Here is a 26,516-nt window from a genome sequence, read left to right as displayed (position 1 = left end):
TCCATACCAGTTCTCAATTTCTCTATCTTTCATAGATTCACCCATCTCCACTTTAAATATATCTAATGATCTGGCCTCCAGCACCATCAATGGCAGAGAATTCCAGGGCTCTGCCGGCCTCAGAGAAGAAGCTTCTAAGCATCGATCAGCTGGCTCCTTATTGTAGCTCCCCACTAATGAAAATATCAACACCTATTCTGTTGAGTTCCCCAAGGGTCATGAATGTCTGAATAAGGTCATCCGTCATTCTTTTAAATCCAAGAAAAAATAGATTAAGTGTGTCTGGCCACCTCTAATGGGTAACCCTTTCATCCCATGAATTAGACTGGTGAATCTCACTGAATTGTTTTACAATAAGGGGATTAAGGCTATCACAGTGTTCCAGGTGTGCCTTCACTAACAGTGGTTAACTATAATAAAACCTCCTTGTCCCTGAACTCCAATTCCTTTACAAGCACAGCTATCTATTACAGCACCAACGACTCGCGTTCAATTTGATTGCTGGCTGTAAGGAATTTGTACGTTCTCCCGATGGCCGCGTGGGTTTCCTCCACGTGCTCTGGTTTTGTTCCACATTCCAAAGATGTACAGGTTAGTAGGCAATTGGTCACATGGGGGCAAATGGCAGCAAGGACTCACTGGGCTGGAAGGGCCTGTCACCACACTGATAAATAAAATAAAAACCAACATCTTGGTTAACTTTTAAACTACTTGCTGCATCTGCTTGATAATTTAGTGTGATTCACATACTATAACTCTCTGAACTTTATTCACTTAGATCAACCATGATCATATTGAATTGGTGGAGTGAGCTTGAAGTATCTGGTGGTCTACTCCTGCTAATATCCTGGTATTTGTTTCCAAGCAGATCATTCTGTGTTTTTTTTCTTCTTGATGTTACCTGATTCTTCAGCCATTAACTCTTTTGACTGAGATCTTCTATATGTAGTCAAACTGGTAATTTAGTGTGATTCACATACTATAACTCTCTGAACTTTATCCCCCGAAATATAATGAATTTTGAAATATTTCAACAAGTTCATCACCTCTGCAGTCACCTTGGGCACAGGTCATTTGGAACCACTGATTAGCCCACCTCTATTTCATTTATTTATTGAGATAAAGAGTGGCGTAGGCCTTTCACCCCTTCAAGCTACACTTCTCAGCAATCACCCCATTTAATCCTAGAATAATCATGGGACAATTTACAATGAACAATTAACCTACCAAACTGGCAGGTCTTTGGACTGTGGGAGGAAACCGGAGCACCCGGAGGAAACATGCAGTCACAGGGACAACGTACAAACTCCTTACAGGCAGCAGCGGGGAATGAACTTGGGTCGTCCACACTGTACAGCGTTGTGCTAACCACTATGCTACCACGCCGCCTAATTTTAACTGTTTCTCTCATACTTTAATTCGTGATTGGGAATTTTATTAAGTACCTCTATGTTATCTGAAATTTGACCGTCTATTATTTTAGCGATATTTACAGTGACCCCCACCCTTGGGTGAAGACTGATGCAAAAAAAACAATGATGGGACATATCTGCCATTTATTTACTTCTGCGAGTAACTCACCAGCTTTATTCTTTTGTAATCTCTCACTTACCTCAGTTGCCTTCTTCCTGTTTACATATACAAAGAACCCCAATGGTTGTGTTGCTGTTACATGAAAGACTTCCCTCAAAAGCAATTTTCTTGCTTCCCTTCCACCCGCCCCCCGCCCCCACCGGAAGTCGTTCACTGCTAGATCCAAAATACTTCCTAATCCTTTGGCCTACCATCAGCCCTCAGCACTGTGTATGGCTAATGTTTCAGTTTATCATTACCCTTGACCTCCTTTATTTTCTACAGACTGTACCCCTTTCTCATGGAGTTCCCCTTTCTAATTGAGAAAATTCCTGCTGAGCAGTGTCTTGCAGTTTTGAGGGTGAAAGCATCTAATTCTATCATATTGTAGTCACTACTTTCCAAGGAGACCTTTAACCACAAGATCTCTGATTAATCCTTTCTCATTACACGTTACCAAAACTAAAACAGCCTGACCCCAGATAACTTCTGTAGCATGGAACAATCCCTGAAGCACTCGAACTAATTTTTCTTTCATAACACCATTGCCAGTTTGGTTCATCAAATCAATATTTAGTCAAAATCTCCTGTGACAATTACAGTTCCCTTCAAACATACCCTAGATATTTCCTCATTTATGTTCCACTCTATCCAGAGGTCACATTTCAAGAGAACAAAAGTGAGTAACACAAGTATTTTAATTTTGATACAAGCTAACTAATATTCCATTCGCATACACATTATGAAATTGACCAATTTAAGGAAACTTATTTTTGAGAGCCATATTCCTCATTGTTTCAGCAAATTTCACATTACACAAACGTGTGGATAAATATCACCAAGTTACTCAAAGAAAATAGTATGCAAAATCAACATTTGAAGTAGTCATGCTAAATCATTTAAAATTACAGCAATACACATCCTAGGACTGGAAAACAGCAAGACTTTTACAATGATCTGTTCCCAGGTTGATTTAGCAATTATGAAACACTTGGATAAAATTCAGCAATCAACAACGCATACAAAAATGCAAACAATCACTTAAATCAAAAATAAAAGTAACCCAATGTCATTGTCTTTCAAAATGTTACTTAAGATCACACGGTTACTCATTTTACACACTTAAAGTGACAAATTGTATGGCTACTTCACGTGAATTGTCATTTTCTTGTTCCTGCAAAAGTTAATCAAAACATAAAATAATCTTTAATCAAAAAATGGTCTTCACTTATGCTAGATTTTTAACAATATTTTTTTCCCCTCTATTTGTAGGAAACTTGAGTAAAGTGACAAAATGACCTAATTTTTTATATTTACAGGTGTCCCCGCTTTTAAACGTTCGCTTTACGAAACCTCACTGTTACGAAAGACCTACATTAGTACCCTGTTTTCGCTTTCAGAAGGTGTTTTCACTGTTACGAAGAAAGGCAGCGCGCGCCCCGAGCAGCCGCTCTGCCCCGGATTCGGAACGGCATTGCTTAAACACATTGCATTGAGCAGCCATTAGCAAGATGAGTTCGAAGGTGTCGGAAAAGCCTGAAAGAGTGAGGGCGTTACACTTAGCATAAAACTAGACATAATTAAGCGTTTCGCTCGTGGTGAACGAAGCAAGGACAAAGTGAGTTTGGCTTGTGGAAGCTGATGAAGATGATGTTGAAGAGGTTTTAGCATCTCATGACCAAGAACTGATAGATGAAAAGCTGATGCAATTGGAAGAGGAAAAGATAACAATCGAAACCGAATGCAGTAGCGAACTGAACGTGAAGCAACTGTGTGAGATTTTCACTGCAATGATAAAGTACGACTTTAATTTTGAAAGGGTCCTTAGGTTTAGGGGATATTTGCAGGATGGTTTGAGTCCTTACAAACAACTGTATGATAGAAAAATGCGCGAGGCTCAGCAGTCAAGCAAGCCTTCCACATCAGCCACAGCAGACGACGAACCTCGACCTTCAACATCGAGGCGGTCAGTCATAGGAGAAGATGAGCTGCCTGCCCTGATCGACGATGAGATGACACCCCTGTGTCCCACCACCCCAACACCCGGGCCCCGGACAGGTACTGTACCGATTCACGGAGAATGCAACAGCAGCCGGGAGGCACACAGCACATCTTTAAGAAAAAAGCCGAAATAAACATGCTAATTAATTAGGTGCCGCTGACACTTAATTGTCGGCCCAGATCACTGCCGATTTCCAATTGCCTCGCCTCTGATCTGGGCCAACAATTACCTGTCGGTGGCACCTAATTAATTAGCATGTTTATTTCGGCTTTTTTCTTAAAGATGTGCTGTGTGCCTCCCGGCTGCCGCTGCGTTCTTCACGGCAATGTATCGGGTCGGCGGCCCAGAGGGTGGGGGCCACTGCACCACCCAACCTGTGACGACTCAGTCTAACACATCATCATCAGTGTGCTCTGCGCTGAACCAATTCCGGTAAGTGATACTACACTGTACATACATTATTTCTACTTCATATAGGCTGTGTATTTTTACGTGTTATTTGGTAGATTTGGCAGCTTCATAGCTTAAAGGTTACTGGAGAGCGTGTTTATGCCAACAGCGCTTCAGTGAGATTTTCTGCCGAGAGCACTTGCATGAGATTTTCGCTATGGAGATCTGTGCAGGCAATCGTTGTAGAGAAGTATTTCTACTTTATATAGGCTGTGTATTTATCATATCATTCCTGCTTTTACTATATGTTACTGCTATTTTAGGTTTTATGTGTTATTTGGCATGATTTGGTAGGTTATTTTTGGGTCTGCGAATGCTCACAAATTTTTCCCATATAAATAAATGGTAATTGCTTCTTCACTTTACAACATTTCAGTTTACGAACCGTTTCATGGGAACGCTCTACCTTCGGATGGCAGGGGAAATCTGTATATAAAAGTAATTTATATTGTTTTTTGTATTTATAAATATATAAATAAGAGAATTCAGGGATAGATGGAAAACCCTAAAGTTCTGGAAGGTACAGTTCTGTTAAATTTTAAAGTAAAACTACTTATTTTGAATCTGTTTCTTAGCCAAAATTATGCAGATTAACAGAAAGGACAGGAAAAACCAAAAAAGCAGAAGGGGATATTCCAAGACCATAGGGGATATTTATGGTAACTGGGAGAGATTGCAATCAGTTTACTGAACGAGAGGACCAGGAAGTATTTGTGGATGTCAGGGACAAAGATTTGAAGGCTATGAGCAGATAAGGTTCATAGGAATGGTGATGCAAGTGCAAATCATACACCAGCAAGAAGTATGTAAAGGGTGTCATACACTTCCCAGTCTGTTCGAGTAGCACCTGCCACTTTATTCTCTTGGGGTTCCCAAACACTGCAAAGCTGATCAAGTGTCAAATCATGCACTCAGGTCCAAGGTAACATGTCTGATTTGAATTAAATGATAACCTTACTGCACAAGAATAGGATGGGGGTCATTTGCCACATCGTTAAAATGTTCGATGGAGTCACACATTGGAATCCTACCTTCCATATCTTTTCCTGTCCAGACAGTATAAGCGGTTACTGCAGCTGATTATTTATTACTTTATCTGCACACTCCATAGACTACATTCGTCTCCGGTAGGTTAAGCACTATCAAAGTACAATCATTTCTTCTGTTTACACTCCACTCGAGATTACCTCACTTCTGTGAATTCCGGGGCAAGTTCGACACCAAAATAAATTACAAAGAAATTCCATCAACGCATCAGTTCTGTGGATGCAACAAACAATCTTAATTTTCCACTGTTCTATTTGGCCTCCCATGGTGCAGCCTCTGCACAATTTCAAAATAACCATGACCCTCTGCTATTCTGTAATACTGCCTGTTCTGCTGGGGTCCATATACCCCTGCTGAACTAATGTTCTACAGCAGTTATTGAAGGATAGGAAGACAAGGGGGGCAACTGTGTGTTGTACAGCACTGCTTCAGGCTGAAGACTAAATACGGGCATGAAGGAGCACTGAAGGAAGGAGAAAGATGCTGTAATGAACTGCACTACCCATCAATCTATAATAGTAGCAAGCAGTTGAGATAAATATTGGCACAAGTCACTGGTGTGTCAATGTGTTAATAAGGAGATAATTTGGCTCATTCTTTCTGGTGGCTTGTTCCAATAAAGTCTTCAACATTCTACAAAGAGGACAAAAATGTCATGAATTGCAAGAATGGCATCAAAGCAATGAAGAAAGAACAGTACATACAGAAATGTGAAATACCAAGTTTTTCCGCTGACTGCAACAAGAAATGTTTGCTGCTCATAAGCATTTGCTTTTTTAATTTGCAAATTGCTTGCAGTACATTTTCTATATTTCTTATTTAAATTCTGAGGAAAATTAACAAAATGAGACATAGGAGGACATGTGAAAAAAATTAAATTTTTAATAATTATTTCTAACCAGAAGCAAAAATCTGAACACAATGAAAACTCACCAAAAGTAGCTGCTGGAAATGTGAAATTAAAAACAACACTGGGGATACTCAGCAGGTCAGGCAGCATATTTGGAGTAAGGAGCAAAATTAATGTTTCAGATAAATGGCCTTTCTTCAGAATCTGACCATGCTTCATAATAGCAGTGTTTTGTTTCACAGCTTCAGAAGATTAACTACAATGTTGAAGTAGTGAATATTTTATCTACAAGTTATTTAAATTTTAAAACTTTCAAACCCAAACCATGCTGCAATTAAATCACAACGTGTCAATCATTACATATAGCCAAGACATGACAATAATCTTGCAGATATTTAATGAAGTCAATACTAGATTTAAAAAAGCTCTTGTATATATTAAGCCAGTAAAATAACTTCATTATACACCATAAAACCCAGAAACTACTAATAAAGTGAGGGACAAAGTCAAACTAAAAGTAAACGATCTAGTGAAATCCAACAGCCTCTGGAACAAACAAGAGAATAGAAGTGATACAACAGATAAGGAAAAGCCACAAAAATGGCTTTGAGTGAAGAACTTTACTCCTTATCAACTGAACTCAAATTTACAATATGAAAACTGAGAGTGGAAAGGAATAAAGTGCACACTTTAAAAAAAAAAGACTATGTTGTGAATGAAAATAAATGAATGGCAAACATGCCGAATGATGAATAAACTCATCTCCGGCTTCAAGCCGGGTACAGGTATCGATTATAACCCAGCTTGAAGCCCAAGAAGAGTGTATTCGTCATAAACGCTGGGAAAGCACTAGATCCTTTTATCACATTGAATGATAACTGTCACTTAATGTCCTCATCTATTAGAGCATAGTAGTTTGCTAAGAATGGCTCCAAGGTCAGTGTTTTGTAAGGAGTGGAGGTTGTCCACTCCTTACAGGTCAAAAGCTTTAAGTTCCTCAGGGTCAATATCACAAATGACCTGACTTGGTCCAACCAGGCAGAGTTCACTGCCAAGAAGGCCCACCAGCGCCTTTACTTCCCGAAAAAACTAAAGAAATTTGGCCTGTCCCCTAAAACCCTCACTAATTTTTATAGATGCACTGTAGAAAGCACTCTTCTAGGGTGCATCACAACCTGGTATGGAAGTTGTCCTGTCCAAGACCGGAAGAAGCTGCAGAAGATCGTGAACATGGCACAGCACATCACACAAACCAATCTTACGTCCTTGGACTCACTTTACACCGCACACTGTCGGAGCAGTGCTGCCAGGATAATCAAGGACACAACCCACCCAGCCAACACACTTTTCGTCCCTCTTCCCTCTGGGAGAAGGCTCAGGAGCTTGAAGACTCATACAGCCAGATTTGGGAACAGCTTCTTTCCAACTGTGATAAGACTACTGAACGGATCCTGACCCAGATCTGGGCCGACCCCTCCAAATATCCAGACCTGCATCTCAGTGTTTTTGCAGTACCTTACTTCCCATTTTTCTATTTTTCTATTTACGATTTATAATATAAAGTTTTAATATTTACTATTGATTTGTAATCCAGGGAGCGGGAAGCGCAGAATCAAATATCGCTGTGATGATTGTACGTTCTAGTATCAATTGTTTGGCGACAATAAAGTATAAAGTCATCGGATTTCAATGGACAACCGAAGAAGAAGGGAGGTGGGAAGTCTGAGAGACCTCCAGTCTCCCAGATAAACACATCTGCACCAGGTGCACCGAGTTTCAGCTCCTGAGAGAACGTATCAGGGACCTGGAGCTGCAGCTCAATGACCTTCAGCTCATACGGGAGAATGAGGAGGCGATAGACAGGAGCTATAGGGAGGTAGTCACCCCTAGGTTGTAGGAGACAGGTTACTGTGTGACTGTCAGGAGGAGGGGAGGGAATGCACAGCCAGTGCAGAGCACACCTGTGGCCATTCCCCTCAAGAATAAGTATATAACTTTAGATACTATTGAGGGGGATGGCCTACCGAGGGGGATGGCCTACCAAGGGGGAGCCACTGTGACCAGGTCTCTGGCACAAAAGAACAGGTGGTGAAGAGGAATGTAGTATTGATAGGAGATGCCTGAGAGGAATAGAGACAAGGTCCTGTGGGGTCAATAGAGACATCCAGATTGCATGTTGCCTCCCTGGTGCCAGGATCAGAGATGTCTTGGATCAGATCCTTGGCATTCTCAAGGGCATGGGTGAACAGCCAGATGTCTCAATACGTATTGGTACTAATGACATGGGTAGACAAAGTGAGAAGGGCCTGAAGACAGAATATAGGGAGCAAGGTAAAAAGCTGAGAAACAGGACCTCCAGGGTAGTAATCTCTGGATTGCTGGCTCTGCCACATGCCAGTGAGGATAAGATTAGAATGATTTAGCAGGTGAGTACATGGTTGAGGAACTGGCGCAGGGGCAGGTGTACAGATTCATGGATCATTGAGATCTCTTCTGGGGAAGGTATAACCTGTACAAAAGGGACAGGTCACATCTGAACCCGAGGGGGTCCAATATCCTTGCAGGCAAGTTGGCCAGAGTTGTTCGGGTGGGTTTAAACGAATTTGGCAGGGGGATGGGAACCAGAGTGCTGAAGATGAGGTAGTTGGTTTACTAACAGAGGCAATGTGTAGTGAGACTCCTAGCAAGGAGGGGCTTATGATAGGGCAAAATTGCAGTCAACAGGATGAGCTGCAATGTAAAAGGTGGACAAAATCAAGAAGGGTGAACACAGGACTGAAGGTGTTATATTTGAATGCACACAGTATATAGAATAAGGTCGACAAACTTGTAGCACAGTTACAGATTGACATGCGTGATGCTGTAAGCACTACTGAATCATGGCCGAAAGAATATAGCTGGGGGCTTAATGTCCAAGGATACACACTGCATCAAAAGGACAGGCAAGAAGGCAGCGGGTTGTGTTACTCTGTTGGTAAAAAATGAAATCAAATCATTAGAAAGAGGTGACATAGGGTCGGAAAGTGTTGAATCATTGCGGATAGAGCTAAGGAACTACAAGGGTAAAAAGACCCTGATGGAATTGTAAACAGACCCCAAAACAGCAGATAGGATGTGGTCTTCAAATGGCAACGGGAGATAGAAAATGCATGCCAAAACAGCAATGTTACGATAGTCATGGGGGATTTCGATGTGCAAGTAGATTGGGAAAAACAGATTGGTGCCCGATTCCAGAAGGGGGATTTTCTGGAATGCCCATGAGGTGGCTTTTTAGAGCAGCTCATGGTTGAGCCCACTAAGGGGTCAACTATTCTGGATTGTGCAATGATCCAGGATTGATGAGAGAGATTATAGTAAAAGAACCCTGAGGAGAAAATGATCATAGTATGATTGAATTCACCTCGAATTTTGAGAAGCTAAAGTCAGATGTATCAGTATTACAGTGGAGTAAAGGGAATTACAGAGGCATGAGAAAGGAGCTGGCCAGAACTGATTGGAAAAGAACTCTGGCAGGGTTGATGGAAGAGCAGCAATGGCTGGAATTTCTGGAAACAATTCGAAAGGTAGAGGATATTCACATCTCAAAGACGAAGTATTCTAAAGGCAAGATGACACAACCGTGGCTAACAAGAGAAGTCAAAGCCAAATAATAGAGCATGGAAGTTAGGGGATTGAGAAGGTTTTAAAAACCAATAGATGGCAACTTAAAAAAGGTCATTAAGAATACAAAAGCTAGCTAGTCAATAATATTAAAGAGGATACCAAAAGTTTCTTCCAAGTAAAAGCAAGGTAAGAGTGGATATCGGACTGCTGTTAAACAATGTTGGGGAGATAGTAATGAAGTCAACGAAATGGACGAACTGAATAGTATTTTGCATCGGTCTTTACTGTCTCTACCACAGGATGGTAGAAGTTCCAGGTGTCAGGGATCATGAAGTGTGTGAAGTTACCTTTACTAGAGAGAAGATTCTTGGAAAACTGAAAGACCCGAAGGTAGACAAGTCACCTGGACCAGAAGATGTACATGACAGGGTTCTGAAGGAGGTGGCTGAAAAGATTGTGCAGGCTTTAGTAATGACCTTTCAAGAATCACTAGGTTCTGGAATGGTTCTGGAAGTCTGGAAAATTGCAAATGTCACTCCACTCTTCAAGAAGGAAGAGAGGCAGAAGAAAGTAAGCTATAGGCCAGTTAGTCTGACCTCAGTGGTTGGGAAGATGTTGGAGTTGATTATTAAGGATTTGGTTTCACCGTACTTGGAGGCACATGATAAAATACAGCATAGTCAGCATTGTTTCGCCGGGGAAAATCTTGCCTGACATATCAGTTGAAACACTTTGAAAAAATAACAATCAGGATAAACAAAGGAGAATCAGCTGATGTTGTGTATTTGGATTTTCAAAAGGCCTTTGGCAAGGTGGCTCATGAGGCTACTTAACAAGCTACGAGCCCATGACATTACAGTAAAGATTCTAGCGTAGATAAAGCAGTGGATGATTGGCGGGAGAGAGAGTGGGAATAAAGGGAGTCTCTTCCGGCTGGCTGCCAATGACTAATGGTGTTCCACAGGTGTCTGTGTTGGGACCGATTCTTTTTATGTTATAAGTTAATGATTTGGGTGATGGAATTGATGGCTAATGTTGCAAAGTTTGCAGACCGTATGAAGACAGGTGGAAGGGCAAGTAGTTTTGCGGAAGAAGAGGCGCTACAGAAGGGCAGATAGATTAGGTGAATGGGCAAAGAAGTGGCCGGTGGAATTACAGTGTTGGGAAGTGTAAGGTCATGCATTTTGGGTGAAGAAATGAATGGGTTGACCATTTTCTCAATGGACAGAAAATACAAAAAACTGAGCTGCAAAGGGACTTGGAAGTCCTTGTGCAGGATCTCCTCAAAGCTAATTTGCAGGTTGAGTCTGGTGAGGAAGGCAAATGCGATGTTAACATTCATTTCAAGCGGACTACTATACAAAGGCAAGGATGTTATATTGAGTCTTTATAAAGCAATGGTGAGGCCTCACTTGGAGTACTGTGAGCAGTTTTGAGCCCCTTATCTTAGAAAGGAAGTACTGAATCCGGACAGGATTCAAAAGAGGTTCACAAAAATGATTCCAGGTTTGAACGGCTTGTCCTATGAAGATCATTTGATGGCTCTGGGCCTGTATTAACCGGAATTCAGCGGAATGAGGGGTGACCTCATTGAAACCTATCAAATGGTGAAAGGCCTTGAGAGAGTGAATTTGGAGAGGATGTTTCCTATGGAAGGGGAGGCTAAGACTAGAAGAAACAGACTCAGAATAGAAGGGTGTCTTTTTAGAATGGGAGTGAGGAGGAATTTCCTTAGTCAGAGACTGGTGAATCTCTGGGCAGAGCTTGATAGATTCTTGATTGGTCAGGGCATGAAGGTATACAGGAAGAAGGCAGGAGACTGGGGCTGAGGGGAAAACTGGATCAGCCATGATGAAATGGCGGAGCAGACTCAATGGGCCAGAAAGACTAATTCAGTTCCTACATCTTATGGTCTTTTGGATCACTGTCAATGGAGTAGTTATATCTCAGATTTCTGAAGAAAATCCATTTTGAGTCAGGGACAGAATTCATCAAAATTAACAAATAACAGATTTTTAAAAATGAAGGAAAAGCATTAGAAGAATGTCAGATCCCCTTGAGCAAATGGCTTCCATCTCATAATTCTGGTTGGTGAGAACACTACTGTTACTTTAGACATAACTTTTGCAAAATCATGCCAATGTATCAGCAGGAAAACTACACATAGGACTCTGCTATTTTTGTTAAGATATCATGTGTGTTGGGAGCTGGTGGGACAGTTGGAAGTGAAACCAGGGAGTTTTGGCCAGTGAGTCCAATGTCTGTGGTAGGAAATTTCAGGCCTACAATTAACTTACCGTCTATAAAATTTTCTATGAATCAGAATGTCAGCACGCATTTGAAAAGGATAGGTCCTGCCAACACACTTGAATTCATTAGATGAAAACAGTGTACGTAAAATAGTGGGTAATGGAATGTCTAAGGGTGGTACTCATAAGAAATTCCAGAAATCCTATCAGCCAATTTCAGTTAAATTGAATAAATGTCAAACAGAGTCCCTTCCTACAGATGTGTTATTCACCCCAGATGGTTCTGCACAAGCCAATTTCGAGAAAGAAAATAGAGGAAATAAAAGTCACGAACTATCTGACGATAATTCACAAGCCAGAATGGGTAGGAATTTTTTTTAATACACCCTATCTTCGTTATATGCAAGGGATACATTCCTCGAAGTTGACGCATAATGTGAAATCACATAACGTGAACAATTATTTAAATAGAGAAAATAGGGATGCGTTCCTGAGGGTTTCCTAAATATGTTTCATCTGTAACTTACTCACATTTTTATACCAATACGACACAAAATACTACAAAACATTTGTATTATATTTAATCAATTTAAGGTAATATTCAATGTAATAAATCATAGAAAATTAACATCCGAGGGTGTACAGTACTCACCAACAGTAGCAGGTGTGTTCGCTCCGGGAGATAAGTGGTTGTTGTGGTGTCGGGCAGTTTTACATAGATAAGGTGGATGGTTGTGGTCATCAGGATAGTATCAAACACATTTCAGCATAAATTTGCTTGTAGGGAAGAAGGGTTGACGGCAGGGAACGATTGAAATGCTGACTCCGTTCTAAACATACCGTTGGTAAACTCCCGGGATTTTCAAAATCGTCTGTTGCTTGCAGCATCTGAGAGATAGTTCACGGTTAAAAAAAAATACATACGCCTTGAATGTGGATCACACCTTGGTCGAGTGGTTGAGTCAGCGATGTTGTGTTAGGCAGCAGTAAACGCACTGTTATGTTAAGATGAATGCTGCCCAAATGTTTAGGATGGGCTGGCGCATTGTCAAGCAACAAAAGAACTTTAAAGGTAAGATTCTGTTCCCGGCTGTAGCATCCCAAAGCTGTGTTACCTTCAGCTGATGCCACGCTGTTTATAATTTCCAACTTTTTTCAAGTGTTAAAGCGGTTCTCTGCCGCTCGGCTGACGGCCCAGGGCATGACATCGGACGCTTAAGAGGCACAGTTAAATATTTCAAGCACAAAATCACTGCACCGTAGGTAAAACCAACAGAAGTTTAAGATTGTGCATCCACACTTTGCCAAAACCAATGCGAGAGTGGCGGGAGAGAGATTGTGAGGCGCGCTCACCTGACTTGTATTGGCAGGAAAGCGGTGCTTCTCGTCCCATCAGTGAGACTGTGAGGCATGCGCACATGACTTGTATTGGCGGGAAGGCAGTGCTCCTCGCATAACTGTGAATTTTGGATGCATATAACAAGACATTGGTAGAAATAGGTTCCTCGCATAACTGTGAATCCGCATAGTCTGAAGATGCATATAACGAGGATAGGGTGTATCTAGATGAAATGTTACCTGGACTGAACACCAAGGAGAAAGGATTTTGATTTGAAGTGCGTTCTACTAAAGGCGGAATGTCTGTGCATTAACGTTCTCCTTGTGCTTCACACCCAAAAGCCACAAACTGAAATCTACATATACAAACCAGCACTTGAATTCCAAGCTTTAAATTATCAGATGAAATCTGAGAAACTCAATAGTTCAATAGTTTCATTTAACATCAGAAAAATGTATATAATACACATCCTGAAATTCTTGTTCTTCGCAGACATCCATGAAAACAGCAGAGTGCCACAAAAGAATAAGCAACAGTAAAAACACCAGAACACCAAAGCCCCCACTCCCCCTCCTACGCACCAGCAGCAAAACAACAACCCCACTTCCCCACTTACTTCAGCAAATAAAAGCATTAGTACCCTCCATCCACCAGGCAAGCAATAGCAAAGTCCCCAAGACCATGATCTGCAGTATAACCAAAACTAATCGTTCCCCCAACAATTCAACATGCCACAGGCTCTCTCCCTTCCCCTCCCCCAAATAAAGGAACTGTATTTCTAATAGTTTAAAAATGGGCAACACAACCAAAGGATACAAAGGCTGACTCAGAAGATTGCAGAAAAGATTTACAGATATGATACCAGAAATGTAAGTGTATACATATCCGGAAATGAAGAGAAGACTGGGAATCTTTTCTCAGGGAATCTGAGGTAGTGGCCAAGTATATTTCTTTAAAGTTATTCACGTTTTTCGTGCAGGTGAGTCAATAAAATGTGAATTATGGCCTAACAAGAGGACATCGATTGAAGATAGTCACCAAAATAATCTAACCAGGAATTCAAAAAAAATTGTCTTATGCAAATAATGGTGATAAAGTAAAGGAAATGGTTGATGTCAACAGTTGTTAATGCAGTTAACGAGAAGCTAAGTACAGGAAGTAGAGTGGAACAAGGGTGGTTAGGTCACTCGGCCTGCTTCTCTGCCATGCATCTCAAGACCAATAAGACACCAGCAAAATGCAGGTAGAGTAGAGCAAGCTGTAGAAAAGTAACAAAACACTACAAAGTATGCTCCTTCAGAGGAGTAACAACATTTTAAACACGCAGTAACACAAAAAAAATCTAATATCACCCAAGACTCTGAGTGTCACGTCCTGTAAATTGATGATGCATAGACGTTGTCGGCAAGAACGAGCCTGTAGACGAACATAGTCCAGCTCGCCTTCCACCAAGCGAACAATGGAGGGCAGCACCAATGGGAGGGAGCCAGCCACCACCACCCCCAATACACAGCACTGACGCCACGCCACACTGTCTCTATAACGTCCTCGCCTGGGCAGCTGCAACAGGCAACCCTGCGGCATAAAGCTGAATCCACGCTACAACCGAGGCCAAGCAGGCCCCCCCACCCGTTGTAGATCTCGCCAATAAACCAGTGAACTGGTCTTGCAGTATTCTATATTACCAATGCCCAACAGAGTCCTGCAATCACAACAAAAACGTTCAAGACAAGCACTTGCTCTTAGATTGCACACCACCTTCACAGACCAACTCCAACGCCTTTCTGCACCAAGTCCTTCATCTCCCACACTATCGAGCAACTCACTAATGTGGTAGATATGCAGCACTTGAAATTCTTAATATCCAGCAGGGCGTTCTGATTCTAAGAAATGCTTAAAAAAAAAGACACTAAAACCTTTGGTTGTTAGAAGAGGCTGCTGCGTCCAAGCGTGCAGCCATCTTTCCAGAAGGTCTAGGACCATTCTAGAAATTTTCTTCTGAAGCCACTTTTAAAGCTTTGACATCTTTCCATGTGCAAAAATGGACCGAAAAAAGTGCTTCAAAAAAGGGGTGGAACTTTTTGTTTAAAACAGCCACCTGTTTTAGAACTGAACTTATAAACCCAAGATTTATTTACTTTTAAAAATGTTTTGCTCAACTGTCCTATGTTTTTCAAGCACTGAAATGTCCTTAGATATCACAATTTTCTCTTGCATCCTTAGTAAAATTGTAGAATTTGGCTTCCTTACTGCTTCTTATATTTCCCAGCTTTATGTCAAATTTTGAAATTCTGCTTTACACCAGCCTATTAAAGCACATAAAAAAAACAGCTCCGAAATTCCGAGAAACAGAGGGGAAACTAACATACACTTCCCTGCTCTCTAAGAAACACTCATTTCTTATAGACTTGTGACTTTCTATTCCTCAGTTATCTCCTCCGCTCCGCCAGACTGTTTTAATCCTATCACAACAGGGGCGAAGTATCACAGAGGTCAAGTTGAAAAGTACAAAGCTGAAGAAGCAGGAAAACTGAAATATTACAGGAGATACTCAGGAGTAAGGTAGCTCCTGTTGAGAGGGTGGGGGGGGGGAGTTAACATCCCAGTGATCTTGCAACCAAACATATTTTTACCTCCTCCTCTCCCTGCCCCCCCCCCCGCTCTGCTTTCCACAGGTATTACCCCCCTCTGTAATTCACTTTTCCATTTACCACAGTAATCTCTCTCCTGGCACCCATCCTGCAAGCGGGCAAAGTGCTACACCTGTCCATTCACCTGCTCCCTCACCTCCTTTCAGGGCTCCGAAGAGACCTTCCAGGTGAGGCAACACTGTTGAGAATGGCAAGAACAAATCATCTGTTCTTACCAGGTGATGATAATGCCCTATCGTCTCTGACTTCTGGTATGGCTGCAGCAAACAAGTGGATGAATAATAATTTCCTGACATCAAATGAAGATAAAACTGAAATAAATTTATTTGCTCACAAAGCCAAAAGAGATTAACTTCTTGATAAAGTTGAAAACTTTGCATCCCTTGTAAAATCAGAAGTAACAAGCCTGGGTGTTATCCTTGATTCAGATGTGCATTTTAAATCCCACATAAAGTGACCAGAGCAGCATTTCTACATGTAAGAAATATTGCAAAGATACTTCCGTTTCTGTCACGTAATGATACTGAAAAACTAATTCACACCTTTATATCGAATAGACTCCATTACTCAATGCACTTTCTAACTGGCCTTCCAAAGCAATCTATTGACAAACTTCAACTCATTCAGAACACGGCTGCTGGATGTTTTAAATAAAACCTGGATGAGGGAGCATATCAATCCTGTCCTAACTACACTGCACTGGCTAGCTGTATCTTTTAGAATTGATTTTAAAGTTCTTCTGCTCATCATTAAAGCTCTCAATGGTCTGAGACCTGAGCACATCACAGAATCACTTTCATTTTTTAATTCTGCTCAAGCTCTCAGGCCTTCTTCCAATGGTCTCTTAAAGATCAATCTCCCTCAGAAAATAATTGAGAGATCAGCTTTATTGAACTCCACACTTAAACTGTGGAACTCAATACCTAAAACTATAAGAGGTGCACTCAGTTGAAACTTCTAAACACCTGCTCAAAAACAATTTATTTAGCATTGCTTCAAACTAACATCTTTTTTGTCTTTTATTTACATGTTTGCACATTATTCTATGATAAAGCACACTGAGCTATATCAGTTGTATGAAAAGTGTTTTATAAATTAGTTATTATTAAAAGTAGCAGATTTTTGTAAAAGTTATTTTGGTACAATTTCAGAGCCACTAATCTGTAATCGCTTCCCAGCCTAATCTACACGTGACTCCCAATACAAGCAGTTTGGGCAATTCTTCACTGCACTGTCAACTTGGAAGCAATTAGGAATAGGCAACAAATGCTTGCTTTGCCAGCAATATCCACCTCTGAGTTAATAATCTTCTGAGCAGGAAGAACCTGCTTTGTTTTATCAAACACCTCAGATTGTCTTTCACACAACATTGAGTAATTCCCTAACTTGCTATACTCATGAAAGACAAACTTTCATTCCTTTTTATAATCTTCATGTTTTAAGTTCTCAAAGTGACTATTGTAATTCACCTGAACATTACAAGATTGCTGTCAGAAGCTAATCTACTACCAACTGCATAATAACATCAGTAATGTATTACTCATATGCAGGGAACAGTTCGGTCTTCATTGATTTATAGAAAGACAACAAATTTATCTTCCTTTTTAAACTAAGGGATTAAAAACCGTCAATGAGAGAAGATCATGAAAGAACAGCATATACTTATGCCAAGAACTTAACCCTAGAGATGATTAATAAAGATATTCTTTTCAATGCAGGCAATTTTTATTTCTAATACCAATCTGAGTCCAGAACAGAGAAAAAGTGAAGCTTCCTTCGTCGTGCCTAATTTATACATAACCCAGTCTTGGTAAGTGGCTATGCAGTAAGCTTAAGTGAAATATTGTTGTGGTGTGTTCCTAAAAGCTGTTCTTTTATTGCACATATATTGGACCTTGAGTAACCAAAGCACAAACATTAAACTTCTTTCACAAGTAGACTAGAAATATCTTGCTAAACTACATACATTCCTGGCACATCCAGCAAAGTAGAAACATCGAAAGGTAACCAATCTTTGACCAAGACCTGCATTGGAATCTCCATTGAGGCAATTACTCAGGGAAGCAGTTCTGAATGTCCTTAATCAAATTTGCAGAATAGTTGAGCTCTCATTCCAGCTAGGATCCTCTGAGGGGCTCCCAACCTAGGGTCCACGGACCCGTTGCTTAATGGTATTGGTCCATAGCATCAAAAAGGTTGGGAACCCCCGCACCGGACTGCGTTTGCCCATCTGGCATTTATGTAGCTTCAGCAAATGAGAAATGAAAACAAGTGCCAATCATTGCCCAAAGCAAAAAAAAAGTGAGAACAAATGGAATGATCTCATCACAGAAAAAACTTTACAAAAACAAGATAATAATTGTAGAGCCAAAACCATGCAGAATTTAGCATCAGAACTGCAAAAAGGCATCTGACATGTTTCTCAAGAACCATCCAAGATACTGCGACTCGCACGATTCCCTCTGAGAATGCCCTTGCAGTACCATACTCTTGATAAATCCATACCTAAATACATCCATCAAACATAAAAAATCACCAGGGAGGATAACAAAAAAATGTTATCTTCCCTGATCATGTGGCTAATATAGAGCCAAAGAGGCTGCAGTCTGACATAGCAGGGGGAAAAAAAGTAATCAGATTAAATTCTCCAAACTGTTCCTTATGTTACCCATAAAGCAAACGCTTAGGGCACACAGAAAAGTTCAGCTAGCAGAGAGAATAGTCGAATTTAAATTGTATCACGCATGCACTGAAATAGTATTACTTGAGTTGCCAGAATTTATTTCTCATACAGATTTTTTTTTGATGTATTTCAACTCTTTATACAACTTCCATGTCCAATGCCTTGTGGGAGCCAGAGGTAAGATGTCCAGATCACCCTGTTCAATAGGGTAAATGTTAATGTTCTACAATGGAGTAACTTTTCCCACCCAGTCAGCCAATGTATCACTCAAATGACAAGTGGATTAATATTATTTCGTCATACAAACTTAGAAAAATATTTTCTACCAACAAAGAGTGAGCTTTTCCACCCCCACATCAGCTTCTCCCCAAATGAGATCACCAGCTATTGTTAACGACAAACACATGGGACTTCAGTTTGTGAACTTGGATTCAAAATTTTCAATCACATTCTTGGTGTGTAGTCAATGATCCATTAATAACCAAGATAATCATGCAAATATAAAACTAAATACTCAATATTTTACTTGAACTTTTTGTCTATTTGTCCAAATCCAAGAAAATACAAAGCAATTGTGGAAATACCTAATCTGGGCATCACTAAGCATGTTATTTATGGGTAATTTAGGTAGCTTCCAACTGATGGCATGAACATCCATTTCAAACACATGGAAATCGGCAGATGCTGGAAATCCAAGTAACACACATAAAATGCTGGAGGAACTCAGCAGGCCAGGCAGCATCTATGAAAAAGAGAGTAAACAGTCAATGTTCCAGGCCGAGAACCTTCATCAGCACTGGGGGGAAAGAAAAGATGAGAAATCAGAGTAAGAAGGTGCGGGGCAGAGAAGGAAGAACTACAAGGTGGTAGGTGAAAAGTGAAATTGGAAACGAGGGAAAGGGTGAAGTAAGGAGCTGGGAAGTCGATCGGTGAAAGAGATAAAGGACTGGAGAAGGGGGAATCTGATAGCAGAAGGTAGAAGACCATGGGGAAAAAAGGGAAGAAGGAACACCAGAGGGCAGGTAATGAGATTGGGGGGGGGGGGGGAGGGTGGGAAGAGAACGGAAATGGGGAATAGTGAAGGGGGGGGCAAATACCAGAAATTCAAGAATATTGATTTAATGAACACTGATTTCTCCTTCTGGTAAAAAAAAATCCCCCCTCTCCTCTTTCCCACTCTGGCCTCTTCTCACCTGCCTATCTCCTCCCCCTGGATCCCCTCATTCTTCTGCTATGGTCCACTCTCCCACACCTTTTCATTCTTGTGTCTTCTCCCTTCCTTTCCAGTCCTTAAGAAGGGTCTCAGCCCAAAATGTCAACTGTTTATTCAATTCCATATATGCTGCCTGACCTGCTGAGTTCGTCCAGCATTTTATGTGTTGCTCTGGATTTCCAGCATCTGGTTAATTTCTCGTGTTTGTTATTGGGTAGATGCATTTGATTACAATATCAATAATTCTTTCCATATTTCAATGATGGTGGTAAAAAGGTTAATCATCTGAAAATTAGACATATCTTAGTATTTGGACATCCTTAGATAAATTTCTACACTAGATATCAAATCACAGATCTACTGGAACATAATGGTAATGAAAGGAGACCTCAAGCAATATAGAAAATTGCTGACACATTCAAACACTTCTGAATGGTACATGAACCAAACCAAATTAGCTGTGCATTAGCTTTTCTGAACAAGGACACCAAAACAGGTTCCATAGGGTGAAAGTCAACTGTCCATTTCTCACCAATGATGCTCCCTGACCTACTGAGTTCCTCCAGCATTCTGCTTGTGTTTCACAGATGCCGCGTGACCAGCTGAGATCTTCCAGTATTTTGTGCTTTTGTGCTAGATTCGAGCTTCTGCAGTTTCACTTGTTGACCATTAGCATTCACCCTTTCTTTCCCTCTCCAAAGGTGTTGCCTGACCTCCTGAGATTTTGATTTTTCCCCCCGATATCTAGCATCTGCATTAGCTAGCTAATGGATGACTACTCAGTACATCCAGTAATTTCTGTAGTCAAGAGTGGTCTCCAAGCTAGATGGTGATGAAGAAATGGTTGATGTACCAGTTCCTGGATTACAGATTGTTAATATTCTGTTGCATTTGATGATCACAGAACATGAGAAAAGCCACATTTTGGAATGTACAATTTAACCCATCTGGCACAGCTGTATTTCACAAAATGAAGATGTGGACTTGACTGCAAAAAGCAAGACAGTGGTTAAATGAGCCATGTTGTGTAATGAAGTAGACTACAACGTAATCTTCCAACAACTGAATCGACAAACTGAGGAAGATCCAAGTCCCTGCTCAGTCCACCTGGTAACCTTGGCGATATAGACAGTAACATTTCATCAGCAAATGAAGGGTGGCTATTGATCATCATTATGAGGTCGAATGTCCAAGCTGTACCTGCTGTCATGAAGCACCATGGAATTCAGATTCATTGTGGAGGTCTCCAATGCACATTTCCACCTGCCTTGAAAACACTATCCGTCATTTGTCCCACTGTGAAACTGAACATCAACCTAAGACAAGCTGCGAAAATATACAGACTAAAGCACCACACACAGTTTGGATTTACAAAATGGCAAGTCGTATTTCTGTTAACCTTTTCAGAAGCAATAATTAATCCATGAGGTGCAAGTAATTTAAAACAGACCAAAATACTGACAGAGTAAAAAGTCAGAATCTCTTCCCCAAGGTATGAGAGTCTAAAACTCGAGGCCACAGATTTAAGAAGAGAATGGAAAGATTTAAAAGGGTCCTGAGGGACAGGTTTTTCACTGAGAGTGGTGGGTATATTAATCAAGCTGCCAGAAGAGGTGGTGGAGACAAGGACAATGACAATGCTTAAAACAATAGGAAAATTTTAGAGGAATACGGGTCAGATAGAGGTAAAAGAGACTGGTTTAGGTAGACACCTGATGGATGAGTTGGGCTGAAGGGCCTTTTGCTGTGCTCTTTCATTCAATACCTCTATATAACCATCAGTGAATAGATTGAATACACAACCAACAGGATGAAAGCGTCCAGTTAGTAGTTTAATTGGGCATTGCAAATTGTCCTGTGATTATGCTAGGGTTAAATAGTTGGGTTATTGGGCTGGAAGGGCTTAGTCCATTCCGTATCTCTGAATAAAATAATAATATACCGTCTAACATAAACATGCACCTCAGACTTTATGTCAATCGGTCAGTCTTTAAGCTATGCTTCTCAGGGACTTTTGCTATTATTTTGTGACTCTACGTGCTGGATCGTAACTATGTGTGCTGAGTCTGACTACAAAGGTACTGTGTTTTCTACCTTAGCCCCAGAAGAATGATGTTTTGTTTAGCCGTCTACATGTGGATGATTGAATGACAATAAACTTGAACTTGAATTTACAGATGAGTTATCTAATAGGAACAAGCTATTACTACTTTTATTTTAATAACATTGCAGAAGGGAATCCCATTACTTCGTATTCGATTCTGAAGTATTTTACTTTTTCCCCCATCGGGTATATAATTTGTGGTGCTCTTAGAAGTGTTTCTCAAAGCCTCTTTTTCTTTTGGCCACAAAACAGAAACTTGGTTTAAATTAGACAACTCAAATATACAGTTTCACTGCAGCTTTTGTTTATTTTAAATTACTGAATATTATTCCAGGAGTCAGTGGTGGTAAGAGTGAGCAGCTTCAAGTACCTGGACGTCAACATCTCCAAGGATCTATATTGGGCCCAACAGTTTGATGCAATCATGAAAGAGGCAGGCCAACAACTGCAGATTTTTACAGATGAACAGGACCATAAGACATGAGCAGGATTATACCATTCAGTCCATCCGGTCTTCTCTGCCATTCCATCATGGCTGATCTCGGGTCCCACTCAACCCCATACACCTGCCTTCTTGCCACATCCTTTGATGCTCTGACCAATCAGGAAACAGTCAACTTCCACCTTAAATATACCCCCGGTCTTGGCCTCCACCACAGTCTGTGGCAGAGCATTCTACAGATTCACTACCCTGGCAGAAAAAAATTCGTCCTTACCTCAATTCTAAAAGGTCACCCCTCAATTTGAGGCTGTGCCCTTCAGTTCTGGATACCACACCACGTACGGTGGAGAGCATTTTGACTGGTTGCATCACCACCTGTTACGGAGGCTCTAATGCACAGGATCACAAGGAGTTACTGACTAAGCCAGCTGAACTACTCTCCCCAGCAAAGGACATGATCAAGAGATGATGCCCCAAGAAGGCAGCATCCATCATTGAGGACAAACTTCTATAGATGTGTAGTGGAGAGTATATTGACTGACTGCATCACAGCCTGGTATAGAAACACAAATGCCCTCGCATGGAAAATCCCACGAAGAGGTAATAGATATGGCCCAGTCCATCACAGGTAAAATCCTCCCAACCATTGAGCACATCTACATGGAGGGTGGTTGCAGGAAAGCAGCATCCATCATCAGGTATCCCCACCACCGAGCTCATGCTCTTTTCTCTCTGCTGCGATTAAGGTGGTGGTACAGGACTTGCACCACCAGGTTCAGGAACAGTTACTAGCCCTCAACCATTAGGCTCTTGAACCAAGGGGGATAAATTCACTCATCCCATTACTGAAATGCTCCCACAACCTATGGTCTCATTTTCAAGGACACTTCATTCCATGTTCTCAATATTTATTGCTTATTTATCTCGTTTCTTCTTTTAATATTTCTACAGTTTGTTGCCTTCTGCACTCTGGTTGAACACCCTCATTGGGCAGTCTTTCATTGATTCTGTTATAGCTACTATTCTAAAGATTTGCTGAGTATGCCCACAAGAAAACAAATCTCAGGGTTGTATATGGTGACACCCATGCAGTTTGATAATAACATTTACTTTGAACTTTAAGGAGCCTCACCATTCAGGACATGGTCACTTATCATTACCACTGTTAGGGAGAAGGTATAGGAGCCTGTAAATCCACATTGAATAGCCATGAACACTACCTCATTATTCCCTTTTTATTCACTGTTTACTTATTTTGAAATTTACAGTAATTTTTGGTCTTTGCACTGTACTGTGCTGCAGCAAAACAACAAATTTCAGGTCATGTATTGCGATAATGATCCTGAGGAATATAATGTAGGTGATTTCAACTGCAGTAACTTCAACTGCTGCATTGCAACTGAAAGCAAAATTGCAGTTTTCTCTGTCAGCGGTTAACACTGACAGAAGATTAGACCAAATTGCCCTTTGTCAGTATTTGCAAACTATTGAATAAACCTGGGCACAGAACTGAAGATCATCTGAAAAGATAAAGTTTGCTTGCTTTCACATAATTAGTAATCCCGCTACTCTCCATTTCCCACAGTAAGGCAATTGAAACAAAGTAAATTTGAGTTAACCTTGAATAGTTAATGCATCGTATATTTCTAGAAATAATCTTACAAAATATTGGTTTATTACTGTAATTTCAATGCATTCACCTCTGCACCAGCCAGTAATGTTACTGGTAATTTCCTTTATTCAATACATTGTCTGCACCGACCAACTGCTGATATGTCTTAAAAGACATGTTATGACAAGATCTAAACTTCATATTAATTGAATTTCAAAGGTATTTGAAGTGCATAAACAAAATCCTGAGCCCTTCTCCTCACCCATTCTTAACCATGTTTCATCCATCTCAGCGGGTCTTCCCTGCTGCTGTTGGACTACAGACATTATGATTATTAATTTTCAATTTTTTTAAACTACAAATTTCCATTTCAGTTGCTTCATTGTATACTTTATGTGCTTTAAATGTCCTCTCAAGGAATCATACTGCCTTAAGTGAAATGAAAATCAAAATAATCCCGGTCAAATTGCTGCAAATCGTGAGGTGGTGCCGACAAAATGCTTCCTTGTCCAAGAGAAGCAGCCGGTGAAGGCTGAGAAAGGTAACCTACTCATTAGTGAGAAGTAAATTGCTGACCGTTATCGGAGAATTCAAACACCCAAAAGAGAAACAAACTGCAGCTTTAAGTGTATGCCTCGTAGGAGCAAAGCGGAGGGCAAAGGTAAAGAAAGTAAAAGGAAACAGAATATCCTGAAAAAGAAACGCTGAAGTTGCACACAAAGAGGTAAGGAGATCACTATTTGACATCCAGATGTAAAAGTAGAAAGTGCACCCACTAGTATTTTGTGTTGCCCTGCTGCATTCCCATGTTAAGCTTCATCCTTCAAACACTATTAATTCAAATCCATTTGTGCTACACATTTCTGCAATTTCTTCATTTAAATAATTCTGCCCATTTGTTCTTCTCTCCAAATTGAAGAACTTCACATTTTGTCACTGTTTTTCATTTGCCAACATTTTGTCCATTCAATCAGTAGCTCTGGACAGTGTTTGAAACATGCCTCTATTATCTCAGAATTCGGTTACCATACATTTATTTCCCTTCTTCTCCCAGGACAGTAGCCTACAATATAAGCAGCTGTGCCTCCAGTACCAACTCGTGTTGCCCCTTTGGTCACAGGTCACCTTCTGACAATGAATTGCCCCCATCCCAGCCCCATGCATTGATTCCTGCCTGTTAGTTGATCATTTATCCTCATCTCCAACACAGTTAGCTCGTATTGTGTGAACTAACATATTGTGAGAAATCTTGTTGAACACCAATTGATAAAAGATGCATCTACTGATTCCTTTCCATCCACTCTTAACAAAGCTTCCCGAGGAAAAAAAAGCTCAGTTGTTGCTGCTTTTGTAACTGTTTTAAACAATCACTGGGAAAGAAAGTTGCAACAGCAGGGATTCAAGATTTAATCAGAGTATATTTTTCTTAATGCTAAGTGACAATGACATTATACAGAGGTTCTCTTGAAAGAATACTTCCTCCCTATTTCAAGGATTAGTAACTGTCAGAACCGTTTGGCCCCCTAATTAGCTCAATTCCACTAACAAATTTCAACACTACTGAAATACAAGCAGAAAACACCGTTGCTCGGTCGCCTCCATTTCTCAAATCACTTTTTTGAATGAGGGGTATATTTAGTTTGTAACATGGCTCCAAGCTAAATGATTTGAGCCGCACTAAGTAAGTTGTGTAACTTTCATTGATGTAAAATGCAACATTGAGCAATTTCTCTTTAAGCACAATTCAAATAACCACCCTATTAAATCAAACACCAGTCACCATCATTTTTACCAATATCATCAAGATCACTTATCAAGTAACAATACTGAATGAATATTTATATGTAAATAGAACATTAATTTACCTCCAGATCCCAGCTGTTTGTAGAATCTATATTCCAAGTGAAGTTGTGGTGCCCTGGACTTCATTGGTTCCTAAGTGCAAAAAGGATGGGCTTATTTAAACACACAAGGAACATTACAGTGAACTTTGGTAATATTAGTACTGAAATCTTGCTTTGACACATAAATGAATCTGAGACGTTTTCACACAACAAAATGCAATGAGCGAAAAAATAATGTTGGGATGCTTTACTATGTTAAAGATCACTGTTTCGATGAGGTTAAACAGCAGTGTTTAAAGTAAAAACATCTGTACATGGAATTTAACACTTCCCAGTTTGCAAGTCCCAGGCACCAGATTACAGTAAAGATGCCCCACAAGAGGCTGCAGCACAACGAAAATATAGCACGAGTAGTTTCTTAACACACTGCAAGATACTATTTTTAAGTAACCAGGCAGCAAAGTAGATTACATACAATAGCACAGGATGCATAAAATCTACGTTCAACAACAGAGCCTCTCACATTTAAGAGGAAACAAATCAACTGCTATTTCATTTTGCTTTTGATGCTGGAGTGTACTTCAAATGGTCAACGAAATAGCACAAGTACAGGCCATTCAGCCCATCATTTCTGTACCAACTATGATGTCAATTTAAACTGCGCACATGCGAGCAAGCAATCTGCATATCTTAATTCCCTGCCCGCGTGTGTCTAAAGGCTTCTTAAACATTGCTATCATATCTGCGTCCATCACTTCCCCTGGCAACACATTTACAGCAACTACCACTGTGTAAAATAAAAAGCTGGCTCCTAACATCTCTTAAAATTTTACCCTCTCACCTTAAAGTTATGCC

General features: G+C 40.5%; 1 protein-coding gene across 4 annotated transcripts in view; it reads right to left on the bottom strand.

The window, feature by feature from the left end:
• Positions 1 to 26,516, bottom strand: part of LOC134357319 (casein kinase I) — a 251,189-nt gene that overhangs the window by 155,631 nt on the left and 69,042 nt on the right. For all 4 annotated transcript variants that reach the window (XM_063068720.1, XM_063068721.1, XM_063068722.1 and 1 more), the window contains exon 4: positions 25,683 to 25,752. In XM_063068720.1, the coding sequence (XP_062924790.1) occupies positions 25,683 to 25,752 (70 nt within the window). The remainder of the gene's footprint in view (positions 1 to 25,682; positions 25,753 to 26,516) is intronic.

The sequence above is a fragment of the Mobula hypostoma genome, chromosome 16 (genome assembly GCF_963921235.1).
Source record: "Mobula hypostoma chromosome 16, sMobHyp1.1, whole genome shotgun sequence".
Classification (NCBI taxonomy): Eukaryota; Metazoa; Chordata; class Chondrichthyes; order Myliobatiformes; family Myliobatidae; genus Mobula; species Mobula hypostoma.
This window is presented reverse-complemented; position numbering and strand designations above follow the sequence as displayed.